This window comes from Rhinatrema bivittatum, chromosome 5 (assembly GCF_901001135.1).
Source record: "Rhinatrema bivittatum chromosome 5, aRhiBiv1.1, whole genome shotgun sequence".
In the NCBI taxonomy this organism is placed as follows: Eukaryota; Metazoa; Chordata; class Amphibia; order Gymnophiona; family Rhinatrematidae; genus Rhinatrema; species Rhinatrema bivittatum.
The window spans coordinates 86,572,343-86,592,027 of NC_042619.1; the positions used below are offsets into that span (position 1 = coordinate 86,572,343).

Consider the following 19,685-nt stretch of genomic DNA (forward strand, 5'->3'; position numbering starts at 1 on the left):
CGTCAAGACTTGAAAAGAAATTCACGGCATGCTGGATGACTTTCGAGAGGAAATCTCTACCATAGGAAACAGAGTGGACGAATTGTGTGCTTCCATGACTTTTCCCAAAAAGAGCTTATAGCTAACGCTGCCAGAAAGCAACAGCAGTGGATGTGGGAGAATCAGGAGATCTCGGTGTTTGCTGATTTATCTCAGGCGACTCTTCAAAACCGCATGGAGCTCAGGGAGGTTACTCAATTTTTCCATACAGAAAACGTGAAGTATCGGTGGATGCATCCTTTCGGGCTCAGTTTTACCTGGGGTGGCGTGTCAACTCAGGCTAGTTCTGTGCACGAGGCGGCGGCCATCTTAAAAGACAGGGGATTCAAATCCTCAGTCGACCCGGGCCATGGAAACAGGAAGACTAACGCTAAAGAATCGAATCCCCGATGGCAGAGAGTTGGAGCTCGCAACAGCAGACTCAAGCGGAGTTCGGATTCCTCAACAAGAGCTGTGACAGGCACATGACTTTATAATTCTTGACTAAACTACTAAAGTTAATATGCAGGAGGGCACCAGGAAGTGCGCAGCGCTATGCAGTTCACTTCTGTTTCCAATTTATAGTTCTGCAAAGGTTTATCTATTCTGTTCTATGTTGTTCTTATGCCTTAAATGTTAGAAGCATCAGAAGATGGGTGTGGTATAAAGTATCCTAACATGGGTGGGGGGATGTATTGGTAGCTATATTTTTCCTCCAGAGAGGTAGGAGAATGGGTCTGCATGGAGGTACAGGCAGATCTTGCAGGGATCGGGGAAAGGGGACAGGGGGTGTTCATAGATACCAACTAGTGCTGGGCAATTTGTGTAAATGGCCTAGCAGTGGGAACGATAAATACTGCTGGCTAGGATCCTCATCCCTACCACGGACAACTGTATTGCATATGCAAGGATGTCCTTGGGTAGCATTATACATCACAATGGTAATGGAGGTTCTAAAACTTAACAGTTGATCATGGCTCCCATACGTATTGGCTCTATTAATGTTAAGGGGCTAAATACCCCATTTAAACGGTGACTATTCTTCAAAGAATTGGCACTTCAAAAACTAGATATCACTTTCATGCAAGGAGACACACTTGAAGGCGCGCCATGAAACCCTCATGAAGTCTCGATCTTATCCCAACCAATACTATACTCCCTGTGCCAAAGGGGCTAAGTATACAGGAGTGGGGATCTTGTTTGCCTCACAATTTATTTACGAAAGCACGAAGTGTATTAAAGATCCAGCCGGCCGATATCTATTATTGGGAATTCTACGCCCCCAATAATGATCAAGGGGCTTTCTATGACCAAATATCTAACTTAATATTAACCCATAGTACCGGGCTGCTATTACTGGGGGGGGGGAGATTTTAACTTGGTAAAGTTACCTAAGATGGATGCCTCCACGGGGTATGTCTCGGCACCCCAGGCTAGCAGGCGTAAACTACAGGGGCTTATTGATACATGGCAGTTATTGGATGTATGGAGGGTGAAATTTCCACATACCAGATCCTACACTTACTATTCGGCGGCTCATAAATCGTACTCCAGGATAGATTATTTCCTGTCGGATAAAGGGCTGTTTAACCAGATCTCCAAGGCTGATATCGTACCACTTGCATGGTCTGACCATGCTCTAATCAGCTTAGAGATCCAGCTAGATAGCTACGATGCTGGCATACAATTTTGGAGGCTCAATGAGTCCTTAATAATGGATAAAGAATTTAACCAACAACTAATTTCCCAAATTCAAGAATTTTTCAGCAAAAACGATACAGGAGAGGTTTCACCTTCATCAGTATGGGAAGCATTAAGGCCTACCTTCGAGGGATTCTAATCTCTAGAGGAGCCTTTATTAAGAAAGGAATAATAGGGAGGCACAGGCCCTGCGGGAAACTACTGATGCCTTAGCGCGGGCGGCCACCAAGCTACAGGGAGTGCCCAGACACTAACCCAGTTATCTCAGGTGAGGGAAGATCTCTTAATGCTGGAAACAGCTAAAATGGCGCATTGGATGCAGCTGTCCAAACAGTCCTACTTTGAAGGAGGAAATAAGGCGGGGAAAGTACTAGCCCATAAATTAAAAAAGATTCAATATCAGAATACCATTGCTAAAATTAAGGGGAATGGAGATACAATACTTACTAATAACACGGACATCTGGAACAAATTCCTTGATTTTTATGCTACCCTATATAGCTCCAATAATGCTATTTCCCAGACCCAGGTTGCCACTTATTTAGATAAACTTACTGTTCCGGTCTTGAATAATGAGGCAAGACTAGAGTTAGAGGCGGAGATTACAACTCCGGAGATCCTTTATACCATTAAGACCCTTAAGGTGGGAAAGTCTCCGGGTCCTGATGGCCTCACAGCTCAATTTTATAAACAATTTGGCCCATATATAGTTGCGCACCTACAAAAAGTTTATAATTCATTGAGGGCAGATGGGTTCCTCACGGGGGATGCCAACCTAGCGGGAATTACAATCCTGCCGAAGCCAGGCAGGGACCCCACTCGTTGTGGGTCCTATCGTCAAATATCTTTGATAAACCTAGATTTAAAAATTCTAGCCAAAATATTGGTGGGTCGCATCAATAAGTTTGTTACACAGCTTATACATCAAGATCAGGCGGGCTTCATACCAGGAAGGCTTGCAGGGGATAATGTACGCAAGTTATTGAACCTGATGTGGTTGGCACACTGTAGCAAAGCGGAAGCCCTCTTCCTCTCCATCGATGCCGAAAAGGCATTCGATATGGTCCATTGGCCGTTTTTGTTTGGTGTCCTAACCAAGATGGGATTTGGAACAGGATTCTGTAACTGGCTCGCTAAGCATTATGATAACCCTAGAGCCTGCTTAAAAATAAATGGGGGATACTCTGCTTCCTTTAATGTTCAGCGAGGGACTCGTCAAGGGTGTCCATTATCTCCAGCCCTTTTCGCCCTCTTTCTGGAATCCTTGGCTATCAATATCCGTCAGAACAAATCGATACAAGGGTTCGAGGTAGGGGCAGATACTTACAAACTCTGTCTGTTTGCTGATGACATCATGTTTACAATTAAAAACCCCACTATATCATTGATGGCGAAAGAGAAGGAAATCCAGCAATTTAGTGAGATTTCTGGCTTTAAAGTTAACTGGGAGAAATCAGAGATTCTTAATATCACCTGCTTTCCAGCCACAGTGGATGCCATGCGCTGTGCCCACCCCTTTAAATGGGCCACTCAGTTGGGCGTACACTTTGAGCCATCCCAGTGATTTGTTTAAATTAAATTATTTACCACTCATACACAGATTATACAGGGACTTGGATATCTGGAATGGACTGCCTCTATCGTGGCTAGGCCGCATAGCCACGGTAAAAATGAACGTGCTACCGAAATTACTATATCTGTTCCAAACCATACCCATTGCGATACCCCAAACACATCCTTCAGCGATGGCAACGCAAAATTTTTAGCTTCATATGGAAGCGTATAGACCGCCCCGGGTGAAACGACAAGTACTATATCTCTCTAAGCTGGCGGGAGGCCAAGGCGTACCGAATCTCTTGGGGTACTATGTAGCCTCCCAACTGAGACCTCTTGTAGTCTGGCACAACCTACAGGAGCCTAAACATTGGGCTTTAATGGAACAATACTATCTGGGGGATATGCCAATAACTGCACTACCCTGGCAGCCACGGAAAACGTGGAGAGATTGTCCTGACATGTTGCAAACTACTAGGATTACCCTGCAAATTTGGGATAGATGGAAGACACGAATTGTGGGGAAGAGGGATTATTTTCATCTTACTCATCTTTTCCACAATACGTTGTTTACGCCAGGGATCCCTAAACACTCCTTTCCCGCATGGAAAGCCAGCGGGCTGTGTTGCTTAGAGCATATTTGGAGTGTAGACACACTGACTCCCTTCTCAACTCTTTGCAGTGTCAATGGCCTCACGTATCGAGATATCTTGTCATACCAACAAGTGACCCACTTTTACAAAAGCTTGGGAGTAGTTGGTGTGTTAACAGCTGGGAAAACACAGTTCGAGGGGTTTTGCTCCACGCCCCATGACACAAGAAAACTAATATCTAGGATCTATCAGATTTTCAATACGCCATTTTCTATTCAGGCCTCCTTTCTTAAACAATGGGAAAACGGTTTACCTTATGTATTGGAGGGTGAAGCCTGGTCAAAGATTTACCTTCAAATCAGCAAGGCCTCGATTTCTGCAGCTATTGTTGAGAATGGCTATAAGATACTCTATAGGTGGTATTATACTCCGGAAAGGTTATGTAAGATGTCACTCCTTAAGTCTGACAAATGCTGGAGGGGTTGTGAAGAGGTTGGGACTTTTCTACATATGTGGTGGTCCGGGGCCTGTATCAATCCAATATGGGTGCGCTTGCAAACTTGGGTTTCCTCCATAGTAGGGGAACACATTGAACTATCTATGGACTTTGCATTACTTCATCACTCGGAGGGCACAACTTGAAAGGAACTCAGCAGTTCGGCTTACAAGCCTGCATAGCCATGTGCATGGAGATCTCTGGTGCTTGGAGGTCATTGAGAGGGCCTGCATTCACAGACTTTCTGCACAGGTTGGATACTGTATGCACGATGAACAAGCTCACAGTGGCAAAAAGACGTAATTTCAAGTCATTTCATCGAACTTGGGATGCGTACCTCAGATGGCGTACATATGGCTCGGGTTGAGGGCTCCATGAAGAGCGGTCGTGCCTGAATCGAATTATTATATCCCACAGGCTTCACTATTTCCGAGAACACTAGTTGGTCGATGAGGTGGGGAGGGGGGTGGGAATTGAAATTGGAATTGAAATTGAATTTGGGTTCATAATGAAACGTGGTGACACATTGTTTACAGCTTGCTGGCATTGTATTGTTATTCTATTCACCAATAAACATATAATTACAAAAAAAAAAATGTACGCCAAGTTTATCAGCGGCCGTTTTCAATAACTTGGTCTGAAGAGGTTTTGTTTTTTTGTTTGCTTTTTTACTGAAGAAGTACAGAAAAGCATGTGATGAGCACTCATTCACTCCATGTTGGACGAGGGTTAAATAGGCGCTAATCCCCTTATTGCATTAGGGGTGGATTAGCGCCTATTTAACCCGCGTCCGACAGTGGGTTAAACAGTGCGCTCGTGTGAGCTCACTGTATTGCATCGGCCCCACTGTTTTTATTGCAGTACATATTACTGATGTATACTTCAATAACTCTGAACTATGTAGCCTGCACTATCCCATCTATTATTTTCCAATGAAATTAGTTCACATTTAGTATACCAGGTTTTTTAGAGGTATAAACTTGGCAAAAGGAAAGAAACTGAGGTTCTATTCATTTGCCTTGAAAATAAAAAGTCTTCCCCATCATTTTCTCTCTTCCCCACCAAATCATATCTAGCATCATTATTATACATACTATATACTAACTAGCTACAGCATAAGAAATCAAGAAAGTGGAGCAGGCACTTCTATAAGAAAGTACTAGAAATGATTCCATAACAGCATTTCTAGGGGTATGCTGCTGCAGACAAAACTCTTGTAGCTGAAAATTTTCCATTTACAGCAGAACTTGATGGACAGACATTGCTCAGTTTAGCAGTGATTTAGATAGTCCTTTTGACAGGTTTATTTATTTTAATTGCTTGTCTGCATTCATGAATGGAACATACTATCTTTTATTCTCAAAAGCAGAGCACACCCTCCTAGTGTGCTGCCAACAATAAAAACACAACTAATAACATCACTTATGCAATATTTCAAGTGTGAACTGTACTCACAGGACATCATAGCCATATACAGGTAAACTCATCAGAAAAGTAAAGCAAATGTTGCTTACCTGATGTAACAGGTGTTCTCACAGGACAGCAGGATGTTAGTCCTCACAAATGGGTGACATCGAGGATGGAGCCCACCACGGAAAACTTCTGTCAAAGTTTAACAGAACTTTGACTGGCCCCTACTGGGCATGCCCAGCAAGGCACTGACCCTGCAGCCAGCAGGGGTCTCCCTTCAGTCTGATTTTCAAAGCTACAGGCAGTGCCTAAAAAAGTAAAACTAAAACGAACCCAACACCGCGGGGTGGCGGGCGGGTTTCGTGAGGACTAACATCCTGCTGTCCTGTGAGAACACCTGTTACATCAGGTAAGCAACATTTGCTTTCTCACAGGACAAGCAGGATGGTTGTCCTCACAAATGGGTGAGTACCAAGCTGAGGATGTCCTGACTTGCACCAAATGCACCCAACGACGTGCAACAGGCACAACAACTGGGGTGGAATTTGGTAAAGGGCATCCGCACCTTACTGGGAAGGTGGAAGGGTGTTGGTACATCAGGTTGGAAAAAGGTTACGCAAGACAGATTGGCCGAAGATGGAGTCTTGTCTTCCAGCTTTGTCCAAACAATAGTGGGCTGCAAAGGTATGGAGAGAACTCCAGGTTGCAGCTTTACAGATGTCAGGAAGCGGCACCGATCGAAGGTGTGCTACCGAAGTCGCCATGGCCCTCACAGAGTGTGCTTTTACACGGTCTTGAAAAGGAATGCCAGCTTGCTGATAGCAAAAAGAAATGCAGTCCGCCAACCAGGAGGAAAGAGCCTGTTTACCCACAGGTTGTCCTAACTTGTTAGGATGGAAAGAGACAAACAATTGAGTGCTCTTCCTGTGTGCAAGTGTACGGTCTAGATAAAAAGCTAGAGCTCGTTTGCAGTCTAGGGTATGCAGAGTCTGTTCCCCGGAGTTGGAGTGGGGCCTGGGAAAAAAGATAGGTAGTATGATGGATTGATTGATATGAAACTCAGAAACTACCTTAGGTAAAAATTTAGGGTGAGTGCGGAGTACCGCCTTGTCTTGCAGGAGCTTAGTGTAAGGCGGATAGGTAACTAGGGTCTGTAACTCACTAACCCTGCGAGCTGAAGTGATAGCCAAAAGGAATAACACTTTCCATGTGAGATACCTTAAGTCACAGGAGTGCAGAGGTTCGAAAGGTGGTTTCATTAGGCGACCAAGAACCAGATTAAGGTCCCAAGATGGGGCCGGAGGACGTAAAGGTGGCTTCAGATGGAGCAAGCCTTTAAGAAAGCGTGTTACCAGGGGTTGTACTGAAATAGGAACACCCTGTATATCTTTATGGAAAGCGGCTACCGCACTGACATGCATCCTAATGGAAGAGGTTTTAAGACCGGATTCTGATAGATGCCATAAATAGTCCAAGAACTTAGAGATTGGACAGGAAAGGGGATCAAGGGACTGAGAAGTGCACCATGATGTGTACCTTTTCCATTTATATGAATAGGATCTTCTGGTGGAGGGCTTTCGTGAAGCTATCAGGACACGAGAAACCGAATCCGAAAGGTTAAAAGGCTGAAGGACTAACCTTTCAACATCCATGCCGTCAGGGACAAGGCCTGGAGGTTGGGATGGAGTAGGCATCCGTCGTTTTGAGTGAGCAGATGCGGATCCATTCCCAGAGGGATGTGCCTGCGGATGGAGAGATCCTGGAATATGGGAAACCACACCTGGCGTGGCCAGTGGGGTGCTATCAGGATCATGGTTCCTCCGTCCTGGCGAAGCTTCACGAGAGTCCTTGACAGAAGAGGAAGTGGAGGGAATGCATAGAGCAGACCTGTCGTCCACTTGAGGGAGAAGGCATCCCTCGGCTGAGAGTACTGCCTTCAAATGAGAGAGCAGTAATCGTCCACTTTGTGGTTCTGAGGGGACACAAAGAGGTCTATGCGGGGAGAACCCCACTTGCGAAACAGAGAGGTCGCTACCAGAGGGTCTAGTGACCACTCGTGCGGTTGGAAGACACGGCTCAGCTGGTCTGCCAATACATTGTCTACTCCCGGCAGGTAAGTGGCCCTGAGGTACATGGAGTGGGAGAGGGCTTCTGCCCAAATCTGCGCAGCTTCCTGACACAGAAGGAAGGAGCCTGTGCCTCCCTGCTTGTTTATGTACCACATGGCCACTTGGTTGTCTGTCTGGATTAAGATTATCTGATTCAATAGATGATCTTTGAAAGTTCTGAGCGCGTAGCGGATTGCTCGAAGTTCCAAGAAATTTATCTGGTGTTCGGCTTCCTCTGGTGACCATAACCCTTGGGTTTGGAAATCGTCCACATGGGCTCCCCAACCGACGTGGGAAGCGTCGGTGGTTAGGATTACTTGAGGATCTGGTAGGAGAAAAGGTAAGCCCTGAAGGAGGTTGACCTGAGTCGTCCACCAGGTTAAAGACAGGCGTAGCGCTTGTGTAACTGTGACTATGGAGGACAGAGGCTGAAAAGCTTGAATCCATTGGTGTCGCAGAGTCCATTGTGTTACTCTCATGGCTAGTCGGGTCATGGGAGTGACTTGAACCGAGGATGCCATATGTCCTAGGAGAATGAGGAATTGGCGAGCCGTGGCAGTGTTTTGAGACTGGAGCTGGCGGGCTAGGGACATGAGAGTTTGGACCCGTTGAAGCGGAAGGTAGGCTTTTGCCTGTAAGGTGTCCAAGTCTGCTCCAATGAAGGATAAGGTTTGAGACGGGACTAAGCAAGATTTCTCGTAATTGACAAGAAACCCTAAGGAAAGGAGTGTGTGAATTGTCAATTTTAGGGAGGATTGAGCAATCTGAGGGGTGGAGGCCCTGATTAGCCAATCGTCCAGGTAGGGGTAGACGTGGACACCTTCCTTCCTGAGGAATGCTGCTACTACTACGAGACATTTGGTAAAGACTCGTGGAGCAGATGCCAGACCGAAAGGTAGTACCCGGTATTGATAATGGTCGCGGCCTACCAGAAACCGCAGATACTTGCGATGGGATTGTGTAATCACAATGTGGGTATAAGCGTCCTTGAGGTCGAGAGAGCACAGCCAATCCCCCTTTTGCAGCAGAGGGAGCAGCGCGCCCAGGGTTACCATCTTGAACTTTTCTTTTTGAAGGTATTTGTTGAGGGCCCGAAGGTCCAAAATGGGACGTAGTCCCCCTGATTTCTTTGGTATGAGGAAGTACCTGGAATAGAATCCCTTCCCTCGTTGAGAGGGAGGGACGGGTTCTATAGCATTTGATTGCAGAAGAAGGGATACTTCCTGTTGTAATTGAGTCAAATGGCTGGTTAGACTCCATGCTTGAAGAGGCGGGGAGTCTGCCGGAAGAGTTATGAAGTTGAGGTGGTAACCCTGTGCGATAATTGCTAGCACCCACTGGTCTGAGGTGATCTGTATCCAGCGTTGTAAAAAGTGGTACAGTCGACCCCCCACAGGGATGTCTGGGAGTGGGATGCGGCATGTGCTCCGTACCGGGAAGTCAAAGGCCCGCCGCAGGCCCAGGAGGTGGGGCTACAGCAGGTCTTTGCTTCCTAGGTTGACGTGGCTGAGGTCTGTTGGAGGGTCGAGCAGGACGAGGCCTGGCCGATGGAGGATAGTAACGACATGGCCGAAAGAACGACTTTTTAGAGTCCTTCCTAGGTGGTTGTTTGGAGGACACCTCAGATGAAACAGATGAAAGTTGTTTCAACGTCTCGTGGTGATCTTTTAATTCTGCCACAATCTGCTGAATTTGTTCTCCAAACAAATTGTCCCCTAAGCAGGGTAAATCAGCTAGACGATCCTGGACCTCTGGGCGAAGGTTGGATGACTTTAACCAAGCCCAACGTCTGGCTGAGATGGCAGTAGCTGAAACTTTTGTGGAAGCGTCGAAGATGTCATAGGCCGTTCTGATCTCGTGCTTCCCTGCCTCAAATCCTTTGTTAAGAAGGGCTTGAAGCTGTGGCTAGTATTGGTCCGGCAATGTGTCAGCGTAGTCCTTCATCTGTTTAAGGATGGCTCTGTTATATTGAGTCATGTAAAGTTGGTATGAAGCTATGCGTGAAATCAACATAGCCCCATGATACACTTTCCGTCCCACACTATCCAGGAATTTATTGTCCTTGACAGGTGGAGTGGAAGAGTGTGGCTTTAGACGCTTGGCCTTCTTTTGCGCGGACTCAACCACAATAGAACGATGATCCAGTTGAGGCTTCTGAAACCCTGGTGCTGACTGGACGAGGTATGTGGAGTCAGCCTTCTTGTTAACTGGAGACACAGATGAAGGAGATTCCCAGTTTTTCTTTAAAAGGTCAAGAAACACCTGGTGAATGGGGATGGAAGCGATGATTTTTGGAGCATCCAGAAATTGGAGCAGTTCCATCATCTGGTGTCTGTCATCAGTCTCAGATTGCAGCTGAAAAGGTACAATTTCTGACATCTCCTTTACAAAATTAATAAAGGAGAGATCCTCAGGAGGAGATCGTTTTCTACTCTCTGTAGGAGATGGTGGTGAAGGTAAATCTGTGTCAGAAGATGTATCATCACCCCAGGTATCGTAAGGATCATGTGGGGCTTGAAGCCCTGAAGGACCTGGTTGAGGATCCGAAGGCATCGAATGAAACCTTGATGGAATCGGTGCTGCAGGTGGAATTGAGAATGGCATCGAGGGCTTCGGGGCTGCCGATGGAATCGGTGCCGGTCTTGGAATCGATGGAGCCGAAGGATAGATCGGTGGAGAGATATGCGAAGGCACCGATGGGACCACCCCGGACGGGGGAATCAGAAACGGTGTTTCTCCTGCCGATGAAAATCCTGTCGGAGACGATGGAGTTGTCGGTGCTACTGGAATCACCGATGGAAGGGCTGTCACAAGTGCCTCCATGCGGCGCAGTAGCGGTGCTAGAGTGTCCACCAAAGGCTCGGTGGTCGGTTCCCTCCTCGGTGGCGGAGTCGGTGCCGGGGTCGGTGCCGGAATCGATGCCGGAGACGGTGCCGGTGGAGGTTGGAACCTTCGCATCGCTTTCTCGATGGCCTCCTGGACCAGCCGGTCCAGTTCTGCCCGGAGACCAGGGGTAACGATACCCGGCTCAACGGGAGAGGGAGGTTGAGGCAGAGCCGGAGGGACCACCGTAACCGGTGGGATCACGGCTCCCGCACCCCGAGAGGGTGAGTGTTTCCTCGGTGCCTGCGAACGAGACGTGGACGGTGCCAGGTCTGACCGAGGCTTTTTAGTCGGTGGCTCGGCCTGTTCAGAGGTCGATGGTTGTGGATCCTCGACGGGCCGAGACTTGTGCCGTCGATGGCGATGCTTGTCCTTCCGATCTCCTCGCCCATCCGGGGAGGGGACAGGAGTCGACGGCCGGGAAGTCATCGATGGTGGACGGTCACCGGAGGGTTGACGGTGGTGGTGCAACTTCGACGGTGCCGGTTCCGATGACGTCGATGCTATCGATGGCGTTGGGGTGGGTGCATGGAAGAGGAGCCCCATCTTCTCCATCCTGGCTTTGCGACCCTTAGGTGTCATTAAGGCACATTTGGTGCAAGTCAGGACATCATGCTCACTACCCAAACACAAAACACAAACCCTATGGGGGTCTGTGATTGACATAGTCCGGGTGCAATCCGGACATCGACGGAACCCCGTCGCCATGGCCTAGGGCCAAATTTAGCCGCGGGATCGGTAAGTGCCAACAGGCCTCGAGGGCCAAAAATCGACGGCAGTCGATAAAAAAAAATGGCAAAAAACTTACCGGATTCCGCGAAGGTGACAAAAATTTGTCGAAGGGAGACCCCTGAGGGGCAAATTTTCTTCGGAAAGAAAAAACCGAATTCCTGTCAGGAACGTGGTAAGAAGAGCTCCTTTCACCGCGTGGCAACTGCTGCGCGGAAAAAAGAAGACTGAAGGGAGACCCCTGCTGGCTGCAGGGTCAGTGCCTTGCTGGGCATGCCCAGTAGGGGCCAGTCAAAGTTCTGTTAAACTTTGACAGAAGTTTTCCGTGGTGGGCTCCATCCTCGATGTCACCCATTTGTGAGGACAACCATCCTGCTTGTCCTGTGAGAAAGTAAAATAATTAAAAAGCAATGCACTTTGAATCTTTCATGGGTAAATATATTCAAAATCAAAATATATCAAATCTGAATTAATGCTTCATTATACCTCCTCCTTTTAATCCTTTTGACTGTAGATTTAGAAAAACAGCAGGATTTTGGGAATGCATAAGGTCTCCAATTTTGGTCCAATCCCATAGCTGAAAGACAAAGTGAAAGAATAATGTCAAGAAACAGTTCCTAGGTATAGTGCTATGTAAAGCTGCGCAAACAATTTGAAGTCAAACTCCAATCAGGTGGATTTCAGTCTTGCTCCAGTTCAATGGAATAATTAGATTTGGGGAAATTAGAAAGATATTTTTAAAAATCTAAAGCTGGTCCACATTCTGACAAAATCCACTTCAAATTTTTCAAAATCTGAAGCCTTTCTTTGAAGAAGTTCAAAAAGCCAAGTTAACAAACCTTTGAAATTTTTCCAGGTTTGACTGTGCAGAAACAAGAATCAGCAAACAGGTTTTAAGTGATTTATTTTTTATTGGTCTAATTCAATACATTTTTGGCTAGCTTTAAAAAGCTATGCTCCTTTCATTTAGTCAGTGAAGAAGCAGTGCAGTTAAGAGTTTAAACAGAACAGAGTCAGCTAGGATGTCTGCTTAATGGTTAGGGAAGCCAGGCTTCAAATTCCACTTCTCATGCTGATACTCCTGGTGACCTTGGGCAAGTCACTTCACCTTCCATTGCCTCAGGTATTAACTTAGATTTTCTTTCTGGGGCAGGGAAATACCCTACTGTACCTGAAATGTAACTTGCCTTGGGCATGGTTGGAAAAGAAAATAATTAAATCCAAAGCCATATGCTATTACAGCTCAATAAATTTACTCCAATAAAATAATATTACCTACAGCTAGTTTGTTGACCTTTATGTTTCTACATGTTGAAGTGTACTAACATGCCACTAATATGTTAAAATAAATGAAATGAAGGTTTGTAAAACTTTTCACGTTTGCCCCATACTAAGGCAGTGGATTTCCCTGATACAAGCTAATCATCAGGTTTGAAAATGAGCCTTGGAAAAAAAAGTACACTTGGAAATGGGGGGGGGGGGGGGGCGCCTATATACAAAAAGTTAGCATGCATGCCAAGGCTGTTTAAGCATGTACCAGAATAGTGGGATATGCACTAAGGCCCTAGCATGCACCCTAAATTGAGGTCACAGGACATTAGTGGGTTCCTGCATGTAAAGGAGGGAAAGCAATATGCAAATTAGGTAAAGAGCATGGCATGCTCTCCTCCAGCCACTATTTACAGTGGAACTACTAAAGCCTAAAAATTAACACCTACTTCAAACTAGGTGTTAACTTTTTAGCACACACACACTGCATCTCAAAACCCCATGCTCAGGATTTCACCCTCTTTCAACCTCCCCACCAAGACTGCCCCAATCTCTGATTTAGGACTCTCCCCTCCCCACATACCAAACCCCTCCCTCCCCCTTACCAATAAAAAGCAGACTGATCCTCATCCACCCTTTTGGAATAAATCCTTACCAGTCTCAAGGGTCCCAATTTTCACCAGCAGGAGGGACGCAAGGGCCCTCCTGACAGCACTATTCATACTGATGAATGACTGGCCTAGCAGCACTTCATCATCATCACGCAATAATGGTAAAGTATCACCAAGTGGCTTCATATCTAGCTGGATACACTTATTCAGTGTATTTTAGGATTGCTATTTGGCAGTCCTAAAGTTATCCAGCTACGTTAGTCAGACAACAGTGAAAATTAGCGTTTATCCGGCTAACTTTACCAGATAACCAGCTCTGCCCCAGAACACTCCCACCCCACCCGCAAGCTAGCTAGACAACCTTTTAGCCAGATCATATGCTATCCAGCTATTCTCTGTGCCTCCTCTAGCGCCACAGACTTCTACACCACACTCAACACTGGACCTGAGTCAGGCCAGCACCACAAGGGGGAAAGCCTTCCTGGGCTTGCAGGACCGAGAGGGGGAAATTCCCACCTCGATTTATTGCAATGGGAGCCCAATGACGCCTCGCTCCTTGACAGACAGCAGCTCCACTCCTCAGCCTTGATCTGAGGCTTGGGGCTCTTACCCATCGATGCCTTGATGCCTTCCCTTAGACTCTCTATCTTCCCGGCAAGGTACTATTGGACCCTGGGGAAAAACGACTCCAACTATAGCAGCTGAAATCATCATGGTCCAGGCCCAAATAGGGATAGCAGACAGAATGTGTATCCCATGATGGACATCCAGCGCCCACAGATGTAGGCCTTAAACTGCTTACTATAGGCTTCTTTGCTCTTTAACATCTTCTTAAAATTCTCAAACTTCTTTTTTAAAACTTAAAGTTCTATTTTAGGGGTTATCAAGGAAGCAGCAGAAAAATTTTAAAGCAACGAAGAAAAACAGGAGCACTAGACCTCAAAAAGTAGAACATTTCTGAGAAAAACTGATATATGTCTGTGTGATAGTTTGGGTGAAGAAGGGGCTTATGAGACAGGATGCATACATGGGAATTCCCGTGCTTGCTCAGTAAAGTCTTCACTGAATTCTGAAAGCTGGGTCCATGCTGGCATCACTGGATGAATTAGCCAATCATGTATAATGGCTAATTCAGGCCTGCTTGTTCAAGGAGAATGGATGCATTATACTTAGATTACAGTAAAAATTTTAATGCTGACTCACAGGCTAATAAAGTGAGCAGTCTAAGAGTGAATACAAAACTGCTTGACTTGGTTACAAAATGACTGAATAATAGAGATGTGAATCGTGTCCTCGATCGTCTTAACGATCGATTTCGGCTGGGAGGGGGAGGGAATCGTATTGTTGCCGTTTGGGGGGGTAAAATATCGTGATATATCGTTAAAATCGTTAAAACCCGCTAAAACCCACCCCCGACCCTTTAAATTAAATCCCCCACCCTCCCGAACCCCCCCCAAATGACTTAAATTACCTGGTGGTCCAGCGGCGGTCCGGAACGGCAGCGGTCCGGAACGGGCTCCTGCTACTGAATCTTGTTGTCTTCGGCCGGCGCCATTTTCCAAAATGGCGCCGAAAAATGGCAGCGGCCATAGACCAACAGGATTCGACGGCAGGAGGTCCTTCCGGACCCCCGCTGGACTTTTGGCAAGTCTTGTGGGGGTCAGGAGGCCCCCCCCCCAAGCTGGCCAAAAGTTCCTGGAGGTCCAGCGGGGGTCAGGGAGCGATTTCCCGCCGCGAATCGTTTTCCGTACGGAAAATGGCGCCGGCAGGAGATCGACTGCAGGAGGTCGTTCAGCGAGGGTTCCGGCGCCTCGCTGAACGACCTCCTGCAGTCGATCTCCTGCCGGCGCCATTTTCCGTACGGAAAACGATTCGCGGCGGGAAATCGCTCCCTGACCCCCGCTGGACCTCCAGGAACTTTTGGCCAGCTTGGGGGGGGGCCTCCTGACCCCCACAAGACTTGCCAAAAGTCCAGCGGGGGTCCGGAAGGACCTCCTGCCGTCGAATCCTGTTGGTCTATGGCCGCCGCCATTTTTCGGCGCCATTTTGGAAAATGGCGCCGGCCGAAGACAACAAGATTCAGTAGCAGGAGCCCGTTCCGGACCGCTGCCGTTCCGGACCCCCAGGTAATTTAAGTCATTTGGAGGGGGGGGATTGAAGGAGGTAGGATTTGGCAAGGAAATGTTTAAGTTATTTGGGGGGGGTTCGGGAGGGTGGGGGATTTAATTTAAAGGGTCGGGGGTGGGTTTTAGCGGGTTTTAGTGTGCCGGCTCACGATTCTAACGATTTATAACGATAAATCGTTAGAATCTCTATTGTATTGTGTTCCATAACGGTTTAAGACGATATTAAAATTATCGGATGATAATTTTAATCGTCCTAAAACGATTCACATCCCTACTGAATAATAGACAACAGATGGTGGTTATAAATAAGAGCTCACTTCAAGGAAAAAGGGGTTATCAGAGGAGTGCCTCAGGAATCAGTCCTGAGTCTAGTTCCATTTAATATATTCTTAAGTGATACTGAAGAGGGGCAAGTAGGAAAAGTTTGTTTTTTTGTAGATGATAGAGCTGCAACAGGGTGGACCATCTTTATGGATAGAGAAAATGAAGAGTAATCTAAGAAAGCTTGGGTAGTCATCAAGTGCTTGGCAGCTAAGATTCAATGCAAAAAAATGCAGTCACATTTGGAGTACAAAAATGCAAGAATGGCACACAGCTGTCGGAAGGAATGGGCGAGATGGGAATCTGTGTGCCATGCAACTGCTGTTGTAACTGCCGGAGAAGTAAGCTCCCATGCTTCCACATCAAAGGGAGATCTTTCCTTCACCACAGCTACATGTGAAGAAGACTCTTTCTTACCCCCGCCCCCCCCCCCCACCCCACCACCTAAGACACCATTTAGTCCAGCAATAGTCCTGGAGATATCACATGTACCAAACATAGAGATCTCAGAGTGATCATATCTGATGATCTCAAGATTGAGAAACAGTGCAACAAGATAACTGTTAGGAATAATAGGATGCATATGGAGGGGCAGTACCAGTAGGGGAGGAAAAAGCGTACAAATAATTGGTGAAACCTCATCTGTTGTATTGTGTACATTTCTGGAGGTTGTACCTCCAGATATAGGCAGAGTAGAAGGACTAAAATTAGTTCAGAGTCTGAACCATAAGATCTAAGAAACAAGACAAATATATATGTGAGATTGACATTTTGATACCTCTAAATACCTACAGTATCTGAATGTAATCCGCTTTAAAGGGCTGAAAAAAGTGTGAAAAATCTAAAAATAAAAAATAAATAATGCACAAGAAACAAGCATTTACAATGGAAAAGTTCTACAACAAAAGTTCACTGGGAGATAGGCTCACTGATTTATGGCAGTTATATGGTAGGAATAGGGTCGCACATGCTCATTCCTGTCCTAACTACAGTACTATTATTACTTCCCTATTCTGTCTCTATGCAGCTCAAACATAGTCAAAAAGCCACAAGGTGCCCTTAGTTCTGTGCTGTTTTCGGGGAATGGCTTAGCTGGCACCAGTAGGACAGTGGAGTACAGGCACTGTGTAGCTAAAGCTTACTAAAAGCCACATGGAGGAGCCCAGATTACAGAAACAAATACAATAACTAACAACAGGGGCACAGTGTTGAAGACAGCATTGGGACAAGAGTAAGGAGGGGGCCTCTGGAGAACAAAGTGAACAAGTATCGGGGGAGAAGACAAAGCACTGGAAATCAGAAAGTGGTGGAGAACTGGGTAGGGGTGCAGTGGAGGAAAGCACCAGTATGTGGGGAGAACCAGAGGACAGACTGAACAAGAAAGGTAGAGGGTTAACAGAGAAAACGGGTGGAGAACCCAGTAGATCAGAGTGAGAATGGGGGCCTGGCTCATAAGGATAAGTGGTTTTTTTTCTTCCCTGAGTTGCAAACACTGATCTGTGGCAATGTTTCCCAAGCTTTTCTCCAAGGCATACCTACATTAAAGGAAAAATTGGTTCTTACCTGCTAATTTTCGTTCCAGACTGCTGGGTTATGCCTCCCTTCCAGCAGATGGAGTCAGAGAAAAAAGCTGTAAGGCATCCCCTGATAACCCGGTGTGCCACCTGCGATCCTTCAGTATAATCAATATCAAAGCAGAATGGAGACAATTTAACAGCCAATGACTAGATCAAAAGAACTTATATAAACAAGAGCCTGTGAAAACTATATACAGCAGTAGATATTCTTCCTTTGTGTGTTGTTTTTTTTTTTTTGCAAACTGTAAATTCACTAAATAAAGACATCGAGCAAGCTTACCAGAACACAATCCCCCTGGGCAGGCGTCTGGACTGATCTGTGGTACTACAGGAACGAAAATTAGCAGGTAAGAACCAATTTTCCTTTCCCTGTACATACCTGGATCAGTCCAGACTGCTGGGATGTACCCAAGCAGCCTTAACTGGGGTGGGACCCGGAAAGTCCTGCTCGAAGCACACTGCTACCAAAACAATCGACATCCAGAGCTCGGACGTCCAAGCGGTAATGGTTAGCAAAAGTGTGTAAAGATTTCCAAGCAGCTGCTCGGCAAATCTCCTGTGGCGAAACACATTGGTTCTCTGCCCAAGATGCCGCTTGAGATCTGATCGAATGAGCCTTAAGACCATCCAGTACCTGTCGCCCGTGGCATATGTAAGCCGAAGCTATAGTTTCTTTTAACCACTGAGCAATAGTGGCCTTGGACGCTTTATGTCCTTTCTTAGGACCATTCCATAAGACAAAAAGATGGTCTGATAACTGAAAGGCATTAGTCACTTCTAAGTACCGAAGAAGTACTTGGCAGACATCCAATTTACGCAAATCATGAGCCTGAGGAGAGCTCTGATCCAAATCAGAAAAGGCTGGTAATTCCACTGACTGATTCATGTGAAAGGCCGAAACCACCTTCGGCAGGAAAGAAGGCACCGTCCTAAGCAAAACTCCCAAATCTGAAATCCGCAAGAATGGCTCCCTACAGGACAATGCTTGAATCTCAGAAATCCGTCTGGCTGAACAGAAAGCCACGAGGAACACCGCCTTGAGCATCAAATCCTTCAATGTAGCCTACTTTAGAGGCTCAAAAGGAAGACCGCACAGCCCCTGGAGGACCAGATTCAAACTCCACGAAGGGCACACTGGACGCAACGGAGGGTGTAAATGTTTGGTTCCTTTCAGAAAGCGCGCCACATCAGGATGTCCTGCAAGGGACATACCATCAACTTTACCCCGTAAACAGCCCAATGCCGCTACTTGCACCCGAAGCGAACTGTACGCCAAGCCTTTCTTTAAGACTTCCTGTAAGTGTTGCGATTCCGGGTCGGCCCCGGAATCGCTACTCACTTCTTCGGGCTCCCGCGTTGGGCCCGCGCTCCCCGGACCTCCGGGGACCTCAGCCACCACGGGCTCGGCGTCCCCCCGCCTCACCCGGGCCTGTACTAGCTCCTGCCAGGCCCTCTTCACTGCGTCGCAGCAGCCGGCGTTCCTCGGCGGCTGGCCCCGCCCCCTAGACGCACGCGCGCATCTCTGAGCCAAATTTAAAGGGGCCCGCGCAGGAAAAAGCAGGGGAAGCCTCCGGGTGATGTCAGACGCTGCAGGGTATTTATACCCTGCAGCTCAGCCAAGACATTGCCTTGCAACGAGGTTCCCAGGTTTACCCTGTCTCCAGTTGCTGCGTTCCTGATCCTCTTGATTTCCTGTGCTTCCTGATCCTGGACTGGCTTATGGTGATTCTCGGCTTCTGACTCTGGACTGGCTTACGACGACTCTTGGCTTCTGACCCCGGTGCGGCTTACGGTGATCCCTCTGGCTCTGGACCTCGGACTGGCTTACGACGACTCCCAGCTCTCGGACCCAGCCTTGGCTTACAGCGATCCTTTGGCTTCTGATCCCGGACTGGCAAGCGACGATACTCTGGTACACGACTCTAGACTGGTGAGCGACAACCTCGGACTCCATCGGACTCCGCCCCCGCGGGCTCTACTAAGTCCCAGCGGCCGGGTTCCTACGGGCTCCTCCTGGGGGGACTCCGGCTTCCAGGGTGAATCTCCTAAGTCCCAGCGGCCGAACTCCTACGAGCTCCTCTCGGGGGAGGCTCGGCTTCCAGGGCGAAGATCTCCTCACCATTGTACCAGCTCCACCGCTTCATCCTCCCTTGCCACGGCCCTTGGTCGCATAGGGCTTTCCCGGATCCTCAACCAGCCACTTTCAACTCCGTCCTTGCCGCCTTCCGATCGGGACCTCCGTTGTCATCTCATTCAACGACTCTTCATCCGGTTCCGATCGGTCCAAGG

At 47.3% G+C, this 19,685-nt stretch overlaps 1 protein-coding gene across 1 annotated transcript in view; it reads right to left on the reverse strand.

Annotated features, from left to right (window-relative positions):
* SACS (sacsin molecular chaperone) overlaps positions 1 to 19,685 on the reverse strand; it is a 164,394-nt gene that overhangs the window by 121,579 nt on the left and 23,130 nt on the right. Inside the window, 1 exon segment of the mRNA XM_029602543.1 lies at positions 11,979 to 12,069. Within this exon segment, the coding sequence (XP_029458403.1) occupies positions 11,979 to 12,069 (91 nt within the window).